The sequence below is a fragment of the Chlorocebus sabaeus genome, chromosome X (genome assembly GCF_047675955.1).
Source record: "Chlorocebus sabaeus isolate Y175 chromosome X, mChlSab1.0.hap1, whole genome shotgun sequence".
In the NCBI taxonomy this organism is placed as follows: domain Eukaryota; kingdom Metazoa; phylum Chordata; class Mammalia; order Primates; family Cercopithecidae; genus Chlorocebus; species Chlorocebus sabaeus.
In genome coordinates, this window is record NC_132933.1 from 43869712 (window position 1) to 43891362 (window position 21651).

Below are 21651 nucleotides of genomic sequence, written 5' to 3' on the forward strand. Positions count from 1 at the left end.
GGTACCTTGATCTTGGACATCCCAGCCTCCAGAACTATGAGAAATATATTCCTCTCTTTATAAATTACCCAGTCATAGGAATTCTGTTATAGCAGCACAAATGGACTATAGGCCTTCAACACCAACATTAGCGTGGTGTATGTTTGTTCAGCCTATGTGAGGGCTTTGACTTAAATTAGTGGCAGAAACCTCTGGATCTTGCTTTGGACTTAATTCAATCAAAGAGGAGAACCGCTTCAAATGTAAACTTGAGGTATTGGGGAATTGTCAGCTCTACTCTCTCAAAGATCTAAGATAGGGTAACCAGATGGCTTTTGAATGTCAAATGGAATGAACTGATGGCTTTAGAAATGTATTGACACCTCTGGGATTCTGAAGTAAATCTCCATAACCTTGGCTTTTATCTGTAAAATGAAGGGTTGAACTAAATTCTCAACCTTGGTTGCTTACTGGAATCTCCTTGGGGAAATTTAAGAAATACCTGCTCCCAGGCCCCACCCTCAGCAATTCTGATTCAGTTGGCATGAGGTGGGGCCAGGTATTGGTATTTTTTAAAAGTTCTCTGATATGTGCAGCCTGGGTTGAGAATTGCTGGTCTAACAGACCTCTAAGGCCTTTTCTGGCTGAATATGCTATCATTCTCTGATTCTGTGGAATAATTTATGTGTTAAATTGTGGTATGTTTTATTTGGTGGGGCTGGAAGGTTATAGTGTAGAATTGAGAAGGGGAAAAAAATTAACATCTGTATGTAACTGGCCTTTAACAGTCTGTCAGGTATTTTCTCATTTTGGAAGGAGGCAGAGAGCTAAGAATGACTATTGGTCAGTCAGATCATGAGTATTTTTAAATGGTGTAGGCCAAATGGGGACTTTATTTTTACAAAAGGAGGGTGTTATGAGAATAATACCTACACGGTGAAGTCAATATTAGGCTGATGGCATGGTGTGAAGGAAGGCAGCTGAGGCTAGAAAACTGCCCTGACTAAAGAGGACTGACTAAAGAGGTTAAAGAGGACTCAAAGAGGGGACATAAGCCAATAGAATTAACAGATGAAACAAAGACGTAGTGTGTCTTCTGAAACAGTACTCTATTAGGAATGTTTTAAAGAAGACTCATTGTCTAGTTTCTGTTTAAAATAAATCAGATTTTCATAAGAATTGTCATTGGAAGACCTGGAATTTCCAGATAAGGTGCCTGGAGTAGCAGATATCTAATAGCAAAAGACAAGTTTCCCTAGGACATGCTATCACATTGTACTACACTCACAAATTCACACTTTATTTTACACACAGATGCATAACCTTTGGAATTGTGTGGGAAAATCAGCCCTTATTTCACAGATAGCCTTTGAAATGTGAAAGGAAAGCCAGATGAGCTGACTGCCAGGCAGAAAGAGCTGTGAATGGCCATTGCAGTGGGGACATGTCATGATCTGCTCTAATAGTTACAGTCTGGGTGAGACGAGGTGTGGTGGGCAGCAGTGTAACCCTGACACATTCAGAGAGAACCCACTGAATTCATCTTCCCTCTTCATTTTCTGACTACTTTTTCCTCTTTGCTTCTCCCTGTGTTTTCCTCTTTGTCTCATCTTTCTCTCTCTCCATTCATCTCTCTTTCTCAGAGCATTTTTTCTGTCTTCTCACCTTCTATATCCCTTGTAACTCTCTCCCTGCCCCCTCCCTTCCATCAACCATCTTTTCTTTCTTATCACAGAATCACAGATCATCAGAGCTAAAAAAAATCATCTAGTAAGTCCAGAAATCATCTAGTAAGTCCTAAGGAATCATCTAGTAAGTCCAGCTTTGTCAGTGAGGAAACTGAGGCTCAGGCAGATTGAGTGGCTGTTCTAAGGCCACCCTTGAGTTTGAAGCAGAGCCAGGTCTAGGATCTAGTGCTCTTTCCCCTTATTAATACACCATGGCTTTAGTTCAAAACTGATGGACATTAAATTACTTCTAAAAAGTTCAGTGAATAGAGTTTGATGTTTCTTGCTCTTAATTAAAAAGTGAGTGATGAGTGAAGTATTTTATCATTCTCTCTTAGAAGAAAAAAACAAAACAAATAGTGCATGTGTGGTGAAGATAAAACTTGCCCATTTCCTCCCTTTTCCTCATTATTCATGAAGTAGAATGCACACAGACTCAAAAATTTGCTTACAAACTTTGTGAGAATTATTTAAATCTTAAAACAAACACACAAAAATCTCCCAAACCAAAGAAACCCCAACAAGAGGAAAGAGCAACAAAGTAGGAGATGGAAGACCTTGGGTCAATTGTGGCTCTGTTACTACCTAGTTTTCTGACCTTGGGATAATCACTTAATCTCTTAAGTTTTCAGTTTCTTTATCAAAATATGAAGGGATTGTGTTAGGGATACCTATGACCCTTTCCAGCTCTCACATTTGTTGATTTGGCAGGAAAAAGCTCTGCTTAGCTGCTGGTGGCAGTTAATAAGCCAGACAGAAGGTTAGCCCATGTTTGCAATAGGGCTGGCTCTAGGAAGAAGGTATGGGGTACCAGGTGTGAGGCAGAGTCAGGACTGTGAGTACTGATGTTCAGGTTGTGCTCTGCAAAAGGGAACTACATCTAAGAGGGTAATATTCACATTGTAACATATGCCAACTTATGTGTGAGTGGTACCAAAGTGGGCACAGAGATTCTGGCTTCCCAGTCTAGTTCTGGAATGAGGTGGTAGAAGAGCCTTCTCACATCTACATCTATACTGGCACTCCCAGCTATGCACATGCACAGTCACTGGTAAACTCATGTGTAGCTGGGTATGTACTATCTTGACTATTTTCCAGAAGTTTCTTGAGGTTGCTTTTCTCTCCTGCCTAATATTCTCAGAGGACCAATTTCAACTTCTCAACCCAACTCCTAATGCCTGACTGCAAAGCTGACAGAGGCCTCACTGGGCAGATAGAATTTGGTGATGTGCAGAGCATCCATGCTGCTCGTGGAATGTGCTCCCTGGTGTCTGGGGGATGTGTCCATAAATGAGAGTATGGTATGTGTATGTATACAGCCAGGGTGTTCTGCCTAACATCACAGGGCTGCCACAGGCTGTATGATAATATACTCACAAAGTTCAGATTTTTTAAATTTGAGAGAAAATACCCTTTCTAACCAGCACAAAAGTGCCATAGTGGCTAGCAGTGACCATGGGCTCAGTAACATAACTGCAAAGGTGCCGGGAAGGCTTTTTTGTTCACTAGTCTTTCCCACATGTTGGTTGATTCCATAAATTTTCAGTTAGAGTTTTATTCTTTCAGCTTAATATTTAGCCTTTGGTCCCTCTAAAGGGCCAAGTTCTCTGAAGGGTAAAACTTCAAGCTTGTGTCAGGCCCTCCTGACTTCTGTGAATGAGTTTTAGATCCCCGACTGAGAGCAGATTTTGATGAAAGAAACTTAGTAAGAGGTAAATGAAGAGAGTATGAGTGAGGAGAGTTCCATAAATATGAGGAAAAGGCAAAGGCTGGGATGGTGGATCAAAAACTTTCACCTGTATTAGAGTCACGTGGAGGACTTGTTAAAACACAGATTGCTGGACCTCACCCTACGATTTCTGATTTCGTTAAGTGTTGGGTGGGGCTTGAGAACTGGCCTTTCTAACCAGTTTCCAGGTGATGCTAATGCAGCTGGTCCAGGGACCACACTTGGAGATTTAGTGGATTGAATGCTTTGACCATTCTGCTGCAGGCAGGCACTGATCCGGGACTACCCTTCTGAACGCTCTGGGAACTGAGCCTGGCCAGTGCATTTGTTGAGTTTTGTTTGTTTGTTTGTTTGTTTGTTCGTTTTTTCCAGCTGCTGAAGGTCTCGGAGGGCTATTTCTTAGTTAAAGGGCTTTGAGCTCCTTGGGTAGTAAATGATAATACAAAGTGCTGGCAACTAACTCAGAAGCCTGCAGCTTCCATTAGCCTTTGCCTCTGGCAGGTTTCCAGATGCACTGCCATAGCCAGATATATTCCTTGATAAGAGAGTGGTTACACTCTTTTTTTTTTTTTTTTTTTTTTTTTAAAGACAGAGTCTTGCTCTGTTGCCCAGGCTGGAGTGCAGTGGCGCCATGTCCACTCACTGCAAGCTCTGCCTCCCAGGTTCACGCTACTCTCCTGCCTCAGCTTCCTGAGTAGCTGGGACTAAGGCGCCCGCCACCATGCCCAGATAATTTTTTGTATTTTTAGTAGAGATGGGGTTTCGCTGTGCTAGCCAGGATGGTCTCGATCTCCTGACCTCGTGATGTGCCCGCCTTGGCCTCCCAAAGTGCTAGGATTACAGGCGTGCACCCGGCCTGATTATACTCTTTTATTTTTGGAATTTGACTGCACAGAGCTCTCTGCTTTATTATCTCTACTTGATGACAAGTTGGTGCAGCCCGAAATGGAATCTCCAGGCTATAGGTAATGGATGTGAAATCACTTTGAAGAGTAGAGAGAATTGTGCAAATGTAAGGCATTATTACTATTATGGAGAAGAAAGAATCTATATTTGTATTTTTTTAAATTTGGGTTGGATGGAAACTAAATAGGGCTTTATGACTGATGAATCCTTGAGGCTATGCACATAGAAAAAAATTATCAGGCGCTGGTGTTGAAGTGAAAACAATAAAATAATTGTTGTTTTTAACTTGACAGAAGCCTTAAAATAGCAGTTTTTTACTTAATAAGTCAGAAACAGACTTTTGGAAGACTCTAGATTACTCACATTACTATGGTAGTACATTGAGCATTCAAATAAGAAATGTTTAATCTAGATTTAAGCCAATTGGATTATGACTAAAGCATAAGACAACCCCCCCCCATACACACACACACAAATGGCCTGTTCCACAAGAGAAAAATGGATCAAGGTAAATGCAGGAAACATTTGCTGCACTACATCTCCCACCCTACGTTTCCCTCCACAGACGCCTCAAGGCAGTGGGAATTGCAACCACTAACCATCACCATTAATCATGGGGAACCTGGTGCTACATCACTTAGCTATGAAAAAGTGAAATGACCTAGCACTTCCTGCAGTTAGTTAAGAAAGGCTTTGCAAAGAGTGGTATCATTCCTTTTCTGGAGTCTACATATCTGCAGTTGTTTCCCTGTCTTGAGAAACTGTAATTTTTAAGTTTAACTTCTGTGTATGACTTCATTTCAGCTCAGAATACAGAATGTCTGTGAGGTGGAGGGTGGGAGAGAAGGAAAATGTCTATTTGGATTGCTGGTATAGCTATAAACCCTTTATGTGGAAGGGACATTTTTCTGAAACTGCTGGGAACTAAGTTTAACCACTATTCATTCTCCTCCTTTTCTTTCTAGGGTGATTGGGTGTGGCTGAAAAAGCTCCCCCCTGGAGATTTTGGAGACATTAAGTCCATCAAGTCAAGAGCAAGTGATGTGTTCGAAATGGTATGAGAAACCTTCATTTATGTAAATTCCCACTAAAATAAATCTGTTCTCCAAAGTAACTAACATCAGAGCTGTTTAGGAAGACCCCTTAACAAATCAGTTCAGGGAAACTGCAGGGTTGCTACTGGGTTGGCATGATCATATTATGCAATGGCAAAGGTATGTGCTCTGGAGTCAAAGAGACATGAAGCACTCAAATCTCAGCTCTACCATGTAAGAGCTGTATTAACTTGGGCAAGTCATCTAAACTCCCTAAGCCTTAGTTTCCTTATTTATAAAAGGGTTATATTAATATCTACCCTTTAGGTTGGATGAGGATTTAAAGAGACAATACACGTAAAGCATCTTGTGCATTTCCTGGCGCATAGCTTCTTTATCAAGTGGTAACTATTAGGATTATTATCAAGTAAATATCCCATAATCATTCCAAATCTTCATTTTCCAGTCACTTGGTAATTTCTATTTGAAAGGTGGTTATTTCCCTAATCCCACTAATTATGTTCAAGGAGACCTTGGATGGCTTGCTTAAGAAAGCAGCCTGTAGATAAGGCAAGGATACTGATGATCCTTCCTAAGCCATTTTAAAATCTTGGCTCCTCCTTGGACTGAGTCCATACAAGACTTGTGAATACTATCTTGGGTTCCTTCAGGTTCTTGAAAGTGGGATTTTAAAAGGCAATCACAGATTGCTGTACATTTATGAAGTGGGCCATTTCAAATCATTCCAACAAATCTGAATGAGGCAACTACTACTTCCAGAGCACTGAACAAGTGAGAAAACAAAGGAAATGGAAGATATGTGGCCTGTGGAAGATAGGACATGTCCTAGAGGTTAGGAAGAGATGTTATGATTTGGTATTTTTCTTTCTTTTTTTTGAGACGGAGTTTTGCTCCTGTTGCCCAGGCTGGAGTGTAATGGCACGATCTCAGCTCACTGTAACCTCTGCCTCCCAGGTTCAAGGCGATTCTCCTGAGTAGCTGGGATTCTCCTGAGTAGTTGAGTACTCAGACTCCTGAGTAGCTGGGATTACAGGCACCCACAACCATGCCCGGCTAATATTTTATATTTTTAGTAGAGACAGGGTTTCACCATGTCGGTCAGGCTGGTCTGGAACTCCTGACCTCAGGTGATCCTCCCGCCTCAGCCTCACAAACTGCTTGGATTACAGGCGTGAGCCATCATGCCCGGCCAATTTGGTATTTTTCTTACACGTGATTGTAATACCCGGAGATGAAGGCAAGATAATGAGACATGAGTCCAAAAGGGGGATCAAGGTCAGAACTAAAATAGACAATTCTACACTGGTTTGGTAATCCAGGATGCTAAACAGAAATCTAGGTCCAAATTATGGAGCCAAAACAGGCCAAACCTGGGACAGCTGATACACTAGAAGTATTGACTCAAGGTAGAGTGTGTCCATGACATCTTTTTTGGGGTAGCTTCTAATTTTGACATAATTTCAAACCTACAAAAAGCTTCAAGAATAATTCAAAGATTCAGCAATTATTTACATTTTGCCTAGTTGCTTTTTATTATCTATTTATATATTTATGTACATTATTTTTCTGAGCCATTTGAGAGTAAGTTGTAGACCCTATGCCCTTTTATCTCTAAACACTTCAGTGTGTACTTCCTAAAAACACTACAGTATAATGATCAAAATCAGAAAATTTAACATTGCTACAATACTACTATCTAAACTACTTCCCATATTCTAATTTTACTAATGGTCTTATACAATACAGCTAATATTCCAACATATCAGTTTCTAATCCAGACTCACACATTTAGTTGGCTGTCATATCTTTTTAGTTGCTTTTAATCTGTAACAGTTTCTCAGATTTTCTTTGTTTTTCTTCATCTTTATATTTTTGCTGAATTCAGATCAATTATTTCATGGACTGTCCCTCAATTTGAGTTTGCCTGGGTTCCTCAAGATTGATTTAAACTATGCATCTTCAGCCAGAATACTACAGAAGTTATGTGTCTTTTTCAGTGCACTTTATCAGGAGGCACTTTATGAGGATGATGGTGATCATCCCATTATTGGTGATGTTAACCTGATTACTTAATTTAGGTGCTGCCTGCCAAGTTCCTCCACTGTAGAGTAACTGCTTTTATCTTATTGTAATTAATATATAATATTGGGAGAGATACTTTTTGTAAATATCCTGTTCTTCATCAAAGTTTTACCCAATAATTTTGACATCCATTGATAAATGTCGTATTCCATCATTGTTTCTACATTTACTGGTTGACATTTTATTATAAGAAAGAAGCTTTTCTTCTTCCTCATTTATTTATTCATTCATTTATTTATATCAGTGTGCACATATAGGTTTTTATTTTATTCAATTAGTATCTATAATATTCATATCAATAAATCTGTCTATCTAAAACCATAAATTCATACTAAACTCTCTAATTCTAATCCAGTGCCACAGGGTTAATTCTGTTTTATTTTATTTTTTTTTACTTTTCCATATTTGTAATTTCCTTCTCTGACAGTGAAGAAATTGCCCTCCCATTATCCTCATGACATCTCTTTGTGTGTTCCCTTTACTGACTTGTGTTGCCATGTCAGGTATAGAGTGTAACTCAAACTTAGAGAGAAAGCCAGGATTTTCTAGAATTTACCAATTTACCATGTGGGCGTGCTTTAATGCTTTTTAGTTGAATGCTTTTTTGAAGCTGGAGGTGGATCTGATCATACTGTCACTGTGAGTCCAGCACTGCCTTGACTACTTATATGTATTCATGACCTTTATAACGTTAGGGCTGGGTACCAGGATCCAGATGGAAAGCAGATCTTTCTGAGCCAGATATAGAAAGGAGCAGTGCACAATGGGATGGATGTCCTTGAAAAACAAGCAGCTGGAGTCAGAAGGCCACAGAGCTGATACTTTTCAACATCTTTTAAGATCACAACTTCTGCAAAATTGTGTGCAGAAAAATTAGGCCGTATCTCTTAGTCTCGTGTTCTTCCCCATAATGTGGAACTGATTGGCATGTTCCCTGTACTCCTCTAAAGGCAAATGGAAAGTATCATGGAGTTCTTTAAAGGAAATTCTCAGTTGTTGTTGTTAGAGATTATCTCTTTCTTTAAGAAATGTGAAGAAGAGTAAACTGCAGTTGCTGTGAAACAAAATGTTTACTTTGTGAAAAAATATTTGGGGCCATTCTAGAGCCTCTATTGAGAATATTATCTTCCCTGTAGCCACTTCTTCTCCAGTGGTGGCTGTTATTATGCCTCAGTACCTCAGGATCATGATCATGTAGTGAAATTGTATCCCTTGATTACTGGCGATGCTTCCCAAACGATGATTCTCTTGCCTTTGTTAAACACACTCACAAGCTTTTGAGGCTAATGCCACTCTCTGTTTTAGCATCTTCTACACCTCCTGTTACTTCCATCTACTCTCCATATTCACTACCCCTAATTTATTGAATATTTTGGGATATGGATCATGGTCCTCCTCTCTACTCCAAGACCTGCTGTTATGCTGGTGACATCAATTGGACATGGACTGTGGACAACTATATATCTTGACTATTTCATTCTTTGTCATATCGTCCTAATAATCTTCTCTTCCATTCTACTTTGGTCAAACACTGCTACCATTATATTAATACCTTCTGCTTTTCCATCTTCTATAACTGCTGCTGAAAATGCTTCACCTGGCCGGGCGCAGTAGCTCACGCCTGTAATCCCAGCACTTTGGGAGGCCGAGGCGGGTGGATCACGAGGTCAGGAGATCAAGACCATCCTAGCTAACATGGTGAAACCCTGTCTCTACTAATAATATAAAAAAATTAGCCGGTTGTAGTGGTGGCCGCCTGTAGTCCCAGCTACTCAGGAGGCTGAGACAGAAGAATGGCGTGAACCCGGGAGGCAGAGCTTGCAGTGAGCCGAGATCACACCACTGCACTCCAGCCTGGGCGACAGAGCTAGACTCCGTCTCAAAAAAAAAAAACAAAACAAAAAACAAAAAACAAACAAACAAAAAGCTTCACCTCCCAAATTATGAATTCATCACACTCTCTGATTATAACCTCCTTTTATCCCAACTGTGCCTATATTTGACTATATCAGGTCTTCCACTCTACTGACCTCTGCTTTCTCCAAACTCACAAGCCCTTGTTTTATTTACTTTATTGTCCAATTCAGATTCTATAATCTATCATTTGAACATGCTCTTATTAATATTTCTGTTTTTTTGGTCAGACCCACTTGCAAAACTCTAGTTCTGTATGATCCCAACTCTTAACTTTATTTGTGCTTGCACTTAAACAGTCAAATATTATAGCAGAAATTTATGCAACAAAGTATATTGTTTCCACTATAAATTCATGGTTTCTTATATTTAAATGTCCCTTACTACTACCTCATAATTCCATTATACTTTATTGGTTAATTCACTTCCTACAACCCATACATCAAAGCTTCTCCATTTTCCTTGAAGCTCCAATGTCCTTCTCTTTCTCGATTTTTACTCTTGCTATCCTGGTCCAAGCTACCATCATCTCCCACTAGAGCTACTAAGATTGTCTTTTTTTCTTTTCATAGACTTAATTTCTTAAAAAAAATTATTTCCATAGTTTTTTGGGGGGAACAGGTGGTATTTGGTTACATGAATAAGTTCTTTAGTGGCAATTTGTGAGATTTTGGTGCACCCATCACCTAAGCAGTATACACTGAACTCAATTTGTAGTCATTTATCTCTCACCCCCTCCCACCCTTTCCCCCTAATCCCCAAAGTCCTTTGTATCATTCTTATGTCTTTGCATCCTCATAACTTAGCTCCCACTTATGAGTGAGAACATATGATGTTTGGTTTTCCATTCCTAAGCTACTTCACTTAGAATTAATAGTCTCTAGTTCCATCCAGGTTGCTGCAAATGCCATTAATTCATTCCTCTTTATGGCTGAGTAGTATTCCATCATATATATAAATATATGTATATATGATGTGATATATATACACATATATACCAATAGATATATACACATATATATCATACACACACACACACACACACACAACAATTTCTTTATCCACTCGTTGACTGACGGGCATTTGGGCTGGTTCCATATTTTTGCAATTGCAAATTGTGCTGCTATAAACATGCGTGTACAAGTATCTTTTTCACATAATGACTTCTTTTCCTCTGGGTAGATATCCAGTAGTGGGATTGAAAACTGAATCAAATGGTAGTTCTACTCTTAGTTCTTTAAGAAATTTCCACACTGTTGGCCAGGCACGGTGGCTAATGGGAGGCCAAGGCGGGTGGATCATGAGGTCAGGAAATCAAGACCATCCTGGCTAACATGGTGAAACCCCATCTTTACTAAAAATACAAAAACTTAGCCAGGCGTAGTGGTGGACACCTGTGGTCCCGGCTACTCAGAGGCTGAGGCAGGAGAATGGCATGAACCTGGGAGGTGCAGTGAGCCGAGATCACACCACTGCACTCCAGCCTGGGCGACAGAGTGAGACTCCATCTCAAAAAAAAAAAAAAAAAAGAGAAAAAAAATCTCCATACTGTTTTCCATAGTGGTTGTAGTAGTTTACATTCCCACTAGCAGTGTAGAAGTGTTCCCTGTTTGGCTGGGCATGGTGGCTCATGCCTGTAATCCCAGCACTTTGGGAGCCCGGGGCAGGTGGATCACCTGAGGTCAGGAGTTCGAGACCAGCCTGACCAACATGGTGAAACCCTGTCTCTACTAAAAATACAAAAATTAGCTGAGCGTGGTGGTGGGCGCCTGTAATCCCAGCTACTCTGGAGGCTGAGGCAGGAGAATTGCTTGAACCCGGGTGATAGAGGTTGCAGTGAGCCAAAATCATGCCATTGAACTCCAGCCTGGGTGACAAGAGTGAAACTCCATCTCAAAAAAAAAAAAAAAAAAAAAAAAAAAAAAAAGTGTTCCCTGTTCACTGCATCCGCTCCAACATCTAGACTTAATTTTTTGGAACTGTTTTGGGTTCACAGAAAATTGAGCAGAAAGCACGGAGAGTTCCCATCTATCTCCTGTCCCCACCCATGCACAGCCTCCCCAACTATTAACAGGGTGGCTGATTGATTATAATCATGAACTTACACTGACACATCATTATCACCCAAAGTCCATAGTTTACATTGGGGTAAACTCTTGGTGTTATATATCTTGTGAATTTTGACAAATGTATAATGGCATGTATTCACCATTATAGCAACATACAGAATAGTTTCAGTCCCCTAAAAATCCTCTGTGCTCCACCTGTTCACACCTGTCTCCCCCTAACCCCTGACACCTTGCAACTGTCTTTTAACTATTCTAATCACATCCACTCTCAAATCCATTCTTCACATTGCAAACTACTCTTTTCAAAATTGAGTCTGATTTTATCACTGCTTAAATCTCTTTAGTAGATTCCTATTGTTCTTTCCTTTGTGTGGAGATTTCAAATTATAGATTCAACTTCTTTAATAGATATTGGACTATTCAAACTTTCTATTTCTTCTTGTGCCAGTTTTGGTAAGTTATGGCTTTAAAGGAAGTTGTTCATTTCATATATGTTATCAAACTTATTGGCACAAAGTTGTATATATAATATGTTCAAGCTATCTTTTAGATATCCTTAAGATCTGTAACGATGTTCTCCGTTTCATTCCTGATACTGATAATTTACGTTTTTTTCTTAATCAGCATTGCTAGAGGATATTAATTCTATTCATATTTTCCAAATATCAACTTTGAACTTTGTTGATTGTTTTCTATTGTATGCCTGCTTTCTGTCCCATTGATTTATATTCTTATCTTTTTTTTCCTTCCTTCTACTTACTTTGTATTTAATTTGTTGCTCTTTTACTAGTTTTCTGAGTTGGAAGCTTTGATGGTTGATTTTAACCTTTCTTATTTTCTAATTTACTCACCTACAGCTAGAAAATCTCCTCTAAGCACTGCTTCAGCTAAAATCCAGAATTTTTTCTTTTTTTCTTTTTTGAAAAAAACCCACTTTTTGTAATCCCAGCACTTTGGGAGACTGAGGAAGGATGATAGCTTGAGCCTAGGAGTTCAAGACCAGCTTGGGCAACATAAAGAGACCCTATTGCTACCAAAAAAAAAAAAAAAAAAAAAAAAAAAAAAAGGAAAGGAAGAAATATATGCAAAATAAACAAAATAGTATAACATTTATGTGTCCAAAACTCACCTTCAACAATCATCATTATCCTATATTTTTTCATCTATACCTTCACCCATTTCTCACATCCCTAATTTTGTGGTAGTTATTATTAATTTTCAGTTCTGTATTTTTAGGTGCAGTTACACACTTTGAAATGCCCATATCATTTCTCTATAATTTTGATAAAATGACATACCCATACAATCTAGACTTCTATCATGATATAAAGTAGAGATTAGCAAATTATGGCCCATGGCCTGTTTTTACAGTCTGGAAGCAAAGAATATTTTCTACATTTTAAAAAGGGTTATGAAAAAATAAAACAACAGAAACCATGTATTATCTGCGAAGCCCAAGTTATCTATTATCTGTAGTTTTATAGAAAAAGATTGCTGACCCCTGATATAAAACATTCCCTTCTCTCCAAAATTTCACTTGTGTCCCTTAGTAAATTTGTGTTCACCGAAAACCAGAGGCAACCACAGTTCTGTTTTTCTGTTTGCTTGTTTAACTTGCATTAATTTTGCTTGTTCTAAAACATCATATAAGTGGAAACAGACAACAGAAAGATTGTGATATTCATCCATGTATAAGTAGCTTGTTCCTTTTTATTGCTAAGTAGTATTCCATTGCATAAATATAGCACAATTTAATTATCCATTTTACCGCTGATGGACATTTGGGTTGATTGCAATTTTGGCTATTGTCTATATAAGTGCAATGGATAATCTTGAACCAGTCTTTTTATGGACACATATTTGAATTTCTCTTGAGAATTTCTCCTAGAAATACCAGGAAGGGAATTTCTAGGTTAAAGCGTAGTGTACACTTAACTCTATAACACCCTGTGAAATATTTTCTCATTTTACTTTCCTGCACACAAGTTATGAGAATTCCCTTTGATCTACATCATTGCCGATATTTGATGTTGTCAATTTAATTTTAGTCATTCTAGTGAGTTGATGAGGTTCTCTCATAGTGTTTTTTTATTTTTAATTGTGCTAAAAAGACATAAAATTTACCACCTTAAAGTGTACAGTTAAGTAGTGTTAAGTATATTCACATTGTTGTGCAACATATCTCTGGAACTTTTTCACCTTGAAAAACTGAAACTCTGTACCCATTAAACAACTCTCCATTTCCTCCTTCCTGAAGTTCCTGGTAAACACCATTCTATTTTCTTTTCCTATGAATTTTCACTACTTTGTATATCCTGTATAAGTAGAATCATACAGTATTTGTCATTTTGTGACTCACTCATTTCACTTAGCATAATGTTTCATTGTGTTTATAAAATATGTTTTCTATTCAGGTGTAATATAAAATAAAATGTACACATGCTAGATGTTCTGTTCAATGAATTTTGACAATTGCATGTATCTATGTAACCATTCTCCAAAAAAGTTACTAATATGTTCTTTTTTGGAGAAAAAAAATTACACCAGAAAGTTCATTTGTCCTCCTTTTCAGTAATTTCTCCTATCCCATAGGCAATCACTATTCTGATGTCTATTAAAATAAATTAATATTTTTTTCTGTTCTTTGATTTTATGTAAATGGAATGATACAGTATCTTGTGCCTGCCTTCTTTCTGTTAGCACAATTCTTTTTAAGATTAACTTATGATTTTGCATATACCTGTAGGTCACTTTTTAAATTGCCAGTAGTAGTTCGTTTTATGACTATATCACAATTTCTTTATCATTCTCCTGTTGAACATTTGGCTTGATTCTAATTTTTTAGAAGAGTTTTTTTGATGATTTTATGAATGAGGCAACTATAAACATTTTTCGTTATGGTAAAAAAATCACATAACATAAAATTTACCATCTTAACCATTTTTAAGTATACAATTCAGTAGTGTTAAGCATATTCACATTGTTGTGAAACATATCTCCAGAACTTTTTCATCTTGCAAATCTTAAGCTTTTTCATCTTGCAAATCTGATCTTGAAAATATCCCCATTTCTATTTCCAACAGCCCCTGGTAACTACCACTCTTTCTGTTCCTATGAGTTTCACTACTTTAGATATCTCATGTAAGTATAATCATATAGTATTTATGTTTTTGTGACTGTCTTATTTCACTTGGCATAATGTCCTCAAGGTTCATTCATGTTGTAGCATGTGACAGGATTTCCTTCTTTTTTAAGACTGAGTAATAGTCCATTGTATGTTATGCATTTGTTTATTGTTAAATGTTTGGGTTACATCCACCTCTTGGCTAATGTGAATAGTGCTGCTAGGAACATGGTTGTAGAAATACTTCTTTGAGACTGTGCTATCAATCCTTTTGTACATATATCTGGAAGTAAGATTGCTGGCTAATGTGATGGTTCTATTTTTAATATTTTGTATAAACTTTCATACTGTTTTCCATAGCAGTTGCACCATTTTACAATCCCACCAACAGTGCCCAAGTGTTCCAATTTCTCCACATCTTTGCCAACACTTATTTTCTGTAGCCATCATAATGGGGTTAAGGTGATATCTCCCAGAGGTTTTGATTTGCATTTCTCTATTAATTAGTGGTGGTGGCCGTCTTTTCATAGAAAACTATAAAGATTTTTATATATGTCTTTTGTGAACATATATTTTTACTTCTCTTGAGTAGATACATAAGAATAGAACTGGGTCATAGAGTAGTTGTATGTGTAGCTTTATATGAAACATCCAAACTGTTCTCCAAATCGGTTTTGGCATTTTACGTTCCCATCGGAAATGTTCCAGTTGCTCTAAATTCTTAACAACATTTGTCTTTTTGATATTTGCCTTTCTAGTGTGTATGAAATGGTATCTTATACTCTAATTTGCATTTTCCTGATGACTAAAATTGTTGAGCACCCTTTTAACGTGTTTACAATTCACTTGTATATCTTCCTGTGTGAAGAGCCTTTTCAAGTTTTTGCCCATTCTTAAACATTGGGATTTTTTTGTATTTTTATTTTTAAATTACAGACATTCTTTATATATCCTGAATAGCCTTTGCTGAACTATTTATTTTGTAATTATTTTTCTCAATTTGTGGCTTGTCTATGATGTCTTCTGTTGAGCAACATTTTTAGTTTTAAGGAAGTCCAATTGTCCAATTTATCATTTTATTTTCCCCTCCAACTCCCCTCCCTTTCCCCCTTCTTCTCCCTTTGTCCTCCGCCTTTGTCCCTCCTACTTTCTTTCTCTTTCTCTTTGTCTGTCTTTCTGTCTCTTTCTTTCTTTCTTCTTTCTTTCTTTCTTTCTTTCTTTCTTTCTTTCTTTCTTTCTTTCTTTCTTTCTTTCTCTTTCTTTCTTTCTTTCTCTTTCTTTCTTTCTTTCTTTCTTTCTTTCTTTCTTTCTTTCTTTCTTTCTTTCTTTTTCTTTCTTTCTTTCTCTCTCTCTGTTTCTTTCTTTCTCTTTCTCTCTTTCTTTCTCTCTTTCTCTCTCTCTCTCTTCCTTCCTTCCATCCATCCCTCCCTCCCTCCCTCCCTCCTTCCTTTCTTTCCTTTCTTTCTTTCCTTTCTTTCCTTCCTTTCTTTCTCCTTCCTTCCTTCCTTCCTTCCTTCCTTCCTTCCTTCCTTCCTTCCTTCCTTCCTCCCTCCCTCCCTCCCTCCCTCCCTCCCTCCCTCCCTCCCTCCTTCCTTCCTTCCTTCCTTCCTTCCTTCCTTCCTTCCTTCCTTCCTTCCTTCCTTCCTTCCTTCCTTCTTTTTCTTTCTTTTCTTCTCTCTCTCTCTGTCTCTCTCCCTCCCCCAGTCCAAGATTCTGGGTTTCGGCCTATGATCCATTTTGAATTACTTTTTGTGTACAGACTGAGACAATGATTAAGGTTCAGTTTTTGCATATAGATACCCAGGGTTCCAGTAACAATTGTTTTTAAAAAGCTTTCCATTGAATTAATGTTGTAACTTGGAGAAAAATTAACTGACTAGGTATGTGTGCATATATTTTTGGAGTCTCTGTTCTGTTTCCTTCACTCATTAGTGTAACCATAATGCCAATATCACACTCCCTTGGTTATCATAACTATAGAGTACCTCCTAAAGTCAAGTGGTGTAAGCCTCTAACTTTTTTTTTTCAAGATTGTTTTGGACATTGTAAATTCTTTAAATTTAAAATAAATTTTGAAATCAGCCTGTCTATTACTTCCACAAGGCTTTCTGTAAGTTCTGATGGGGATTGCAATGAATTTATAGAGACATTTAGGCAAAATGGACGTCTTAACAATACTGAGTCTTTCAGTCCATTAATGGGGTATATGTCACCATTTATTTAAGTTTTCTTTACTTTTTTCTTATCAAAGTTTTGATACTATTGTACAAGTTGAGTAGAAATGGTAACAGCAGACATATTTGCCTTGTTCCTGGCCTTAGAGGAAAAGGAATCAATGTTTTATTTTTAGGTTTGATGTTACCTGAAAGTTTTTCACATGTCTGCATTTCTATGATTCTTTTAATCATAAAGAGGTTTTATATTTATATTGCTACCTATTGCAATTATTCTATGGTTTTGCTCTTTCATTCTGTTAACGTGGTGAATTACATCATTTTTAAAAGAAATATTAAGCACATCTTAATATTCCCAGGATGAATTCCACTTGGTCACGATAGATTATCTTTTTAATATATTGGTAGACGATATTTGCTAATCTTTTAAAAGAATTTTTGCATCTATGTTTTTAAGAAGAATTAGTCTATACTTTTAATGTTTGTCAGCATTATGTTTGGCTTCATAAAACAAGTTTGGACATCTTTGTCTTTTTCTGAGAGTTTGTGTAAGACTGGTAATATTTATTATTAAATTTTTAAATAAATTTCATCAATAAAATCATTTGGTCCTTGGATTTTCTTTGTGGGGATGTTTTTGAAAACAAATTCAATTTCTTTGCTAAATATAGGGCTGTTAGGATTATTATTTCATATTGTGCCAAGTTTAATAAGTTGTGTTTTTCAAGAAATGTCAAATTCGTTATTGACTTTATTAGCATAAAATTGCTTATAAATTCCTTTATAACCTTACTGATATCTGTATGATCTGTAGTGATACCATATCTTTCATTCTAGATATTAATAATTTTTTCTTTTTCTTTTTTTCTTGATCAGTCTTCTTAGAGATTTATTAAATTTATTACTTTTGTTTTAAAGAACAATGTTTCGATTTTGTTAATTTTCTCTACATTTTGATTGTTTTCTATTTTTATGATCTCTGCCCTTATGTTATTTCTTTCTGCTTATTTTTGGTTTATTCATTCTTATTTTTTGAACATTCTTTCTTTTTAATTTAAATGACATATTTACATTTAAGCTCTGCTGTAGCTGCATCCCACAAAATTTTATATGTTACATTTTCATTGACCTTTCAGCTTGAAATAATTATAATTTCATTATTCTTTTTTGACCCATGTATTATTTTGAAATATATGCTTAATTACTAAATATTTGTGGCCCTTCTGGATACCATAATTAATAGATTTCTCATTTAATTCTGTTGTGGTCAAAGAATATTATCTGCAAATTTAATCTTGAAATGTATCAAAAACATTGGCTATAGCCAAGCATGTGGTCTATGTTGGTGAACATTCCACATACTTTGAAATTAATGCACATTGTACAGTTGTTTGGTGTAGAATCCTATCAATATCAATTAGGTCAAGATGGTTGATAGTGTGATTCAGATCTTCTATATCCTTACTGCATTTTTGTCAATATGTTTCATCAATTACCATAAAATTTTCCTATTTTCTAATTCTGTGAGTGTTTTCTTCAGGTGCATTGAAGTTCTATTATTAAGTACATCTAGTAAATGTTTAACAACAGGCTTTCTGAAAAAGATCCCTAATTTGGAGCATTTCCTGATTTCTGTGCTGTAAGTACCTCCATTGTAACTAATTTGGGACTACCCATGTGATGTCATTGAACACAGAGATGGTAAGAAATACGCAAAATATTCTTCTTATGATCCAGCACATCTTTGCACATATACATTTTATTATTATGTCTTGATTATTTTATCATTATGAAATGTCCCTCTTTATGTCTGATAATACTTATTTTCTTGATTTCTATTTTCTTCAATAATAACATAGCCAATTTAGCTTTCTGATTAGTTTTTGCATGATTCACTTTTTCTGTACTTTTTCTTTCAATGCATTTGTGTCTTTGGATTACTGTTCATCTTATTTAGGGAGCAGGCATTTGGTTCTTTCTTTTTATCTCCGCATTCTGCAATCTGTCTTCTAATTGAAATGTTTAGGCTACTTACATTTAAGGCACTTATTGACATAGTTGGATTTCTCATCGTCTATTTTGCTATATGTTCTCTATTTGACTCATCTATGTCTCTGTTTGTTCCTTTGTTTCCCTTTTCTTGCTTTCCTTTGGGCTAAAAGTGTTTTTCATATATTCCATTTTGTTTCCTATATTGGCATTTTAGCGATACATTTTTGCACTTTTTAATGACTGTTCTAGGAATTGCTTAAATGCATCTTGAATTTATCACAAACTACTCAGAATTAATATTCCACTTCTTTACCTAAAACATAGGAAATTTGTAACAGCAGTGTCCCATTTACTAGCCTACTATTCTTTGCCCTATTATTATCATATATATACCTACATTTATTGTGAACCATATAATATAGGGGTAAGATTTATTTTAAGCATTCATATGCATTTCATACAAATTAAGAGAATGAAATAAAAATATATTCTGTTATATTTATCAACATATTTACTATTTCTGATAACTTTAATTATTTCCTAATAGAGCCAAGTTACCATTTAGCATCTTTTCTCTTCAACCTGAAGATCCTCCCCGTAGGCATTACTTGTATTGCAGGCCTGCTGATGACAAATTTTCTGTTTTCGTCTATTTGATAATGTCTTCAATTTTGAATGATACTTATGCTTGGTACAGAATTATGAGTTGATAGCTGCATTTATTTTCTTTTGGCATATTAAATATTTCATTTCATTGGTGTTTTTTTTTTGTATTTCTTTGTTTCTGATGAGAAGTCAGCTATTATTCATTCTTTGTATGTAGTGGGTACTGTTTTTCTCTGACTACCTTCAAAAGTTTATTATCATAGTTCAGGGTTTTGACTGTTAAATGTCTAGATATTGCTTTCTTTGTATTTAATCTCTTTGGTGGGTCACTGAACTTCTTAGATTTTAAGCTCATCTTTGGATTGTAGGAGTTTGAATATGATGTATGTAGGGCATTTTCTTTGTGTTTATTCTGTTTGGAGTTCAATGAGCTCCTTAGAATTTTAAGTTGATGTCTTTTACTAAATTCACAAAGGTTTTGACCACTATTTCTATAAAAATTGTTTTGCCCCATTTTCTTTATATCCTTCTAGAACTCAAGTTACTTATGTATTAGTCTGTTTGATATTGTCCCACTTATCCTTTTTCCCTCTGTTTTTCAGATTAGGTATTTTTTTATTGATCTCTCCTCAAGTTCATTACTCTTATGTCATTTCCTAAGCCCACCTTAGGAAAAAAAGTAAAATTTTTTTACTTCAGTTATTATATTTTCTAGCTATATAGTTTTCAATTGGTTCGTATTTATAGTTTCTTTTTCTCTGCCATGTTCTATACCCATATATTCATTTTGCATATGTTGTCCTTTAAATCTTCGAATATATTTATAAAATCTGTGTTAAAGGGCTTTTCTGCTAATCACAACATTTGTGTCATTTTGAGATTAATTTCTATTGACCTTTTTTTAGCCTGAGTATGGGTCACATTTTTTCTATTTCTTTGTACATCTAAGGCTTTTTGGTTCATTATTGAATATTATGAATAATACATTTTAGAAACTCTGGATTCTGTGGTGTTGCTCTGAAGAACTGTTTTTTTGTTCTTGGAGGTAAATCCAAATTTTACTCATTTTAGTTGTCTTTCAAATATAGTTCTACCTCCATTTCTGCTTTCAGTTACTCTCCACTGTCTCAGGTTTTTAGAATATTTGATTCATATTTTATAGGTTTCTTTGTCTACTGAGTATTTAAAGACATTGTTCAATTGTCTTCTGAGTTTGTTCTGCATTCCCAAATATCTAATATTTTTTATTTTATGCTAGATATTTTATGTAAATAAACTGTAGAAGCTCCAGGTCATATGTTCTACCAGCAAGGATTTTTCTCTTTTCATTTGTTAGGTGGTTTGGGTAAGGAACTAATCACATTAATCGAATCAAAGATTGAGCTGGATTGAAGCTGTGTTGCAGTTATAGTTAGACTCAGTCCACCACAAATTCTACTGTTTCTCAGGCATATCTTTCCAAGAGTCTACAAGTCTGTCTCCTCCACTTTGAAAGATTGGGATATTCAGACTGTACTTCATAACCTTTTTCCTTTACTCTCAATCCATGCTGCTTCCAAATTTGGCAAATTTCTTGAGGAAGACACCAACCGAATGTTTGTCGCAGGCTCTATTTCTTCAGTGAGACTTTGTCTCCTAAATATCGGAAAACTACAGAAGATCTCAAACAATTTTATAGAAGCTTTCTAGTCTCCTCTATAGCCCCCAGACTCAGAAAATATGCTGTGGGGAGAAAATTAGCTCACATTTAGGTCTCCTGAAATTTATTAATTGTGATACCAGTCTTCCACAATTGCCAAAAGCATTACCAGGTTTTGCATTTTCCCAGCAAATTCTTTCTGTTAAGCTAAGCCCAATCTTCGGCTTGTGCTGGAAATCAGCAAATGTCCTCAGGGAAGAAAATGGCTGACAACAGCCTGGTTATCTTAGAAGGGCTCTTGCATCTTTGAATTTTAGATTATTTTTTTTGCACCTGCATATCCCCAGTGGTTTTTTTTTAAATATATTTTTTTCAATTTTTCTAGTTGTTAAAAGCTGTAGCATCAGGAATGGTGGTCTGCCATAACCTACTACACCCTACTTGGTATTCAATGTCCCTATAATCATTTTTAATATAAGTAAATGGCAACTTAAAATGACCTATTACATTCTGTATAATCTGGCTCTTCCCTGTCTCTTCAGTCTTATATCACCATCATATTTCCTTCAACCACTCTGCTTAAGGCACACTGGCGTTTACTTAGTCTTTGGATTATGATATGCTCCCAGCACAAAGCCTTTACCTGTACTATTAC

The 21651-nt window shown here is 36.3% G+C and overlaps 1 protein-coding gene across 1 annotated transcript in view; it reads left to right on the plus strand.

The window, feature by feature from the left end:
* Positions 1–21651, plus strand: part of GUCY2F (guanylate cyclase 2F, retinal) — a 99960-nt gene that overhangs the window by 36033 nt on the left and 42276 nt on the right. The window contains exon 7 of the mRNA XM_007992542.3: positions 5307–5396. Coding sequence (XP_007990733.3) covers positions 5307–5396 — 90 coding nt within the window. The remainder of the gene's footprint in view (positions 1–5306; positions 5397–21651) is intronic.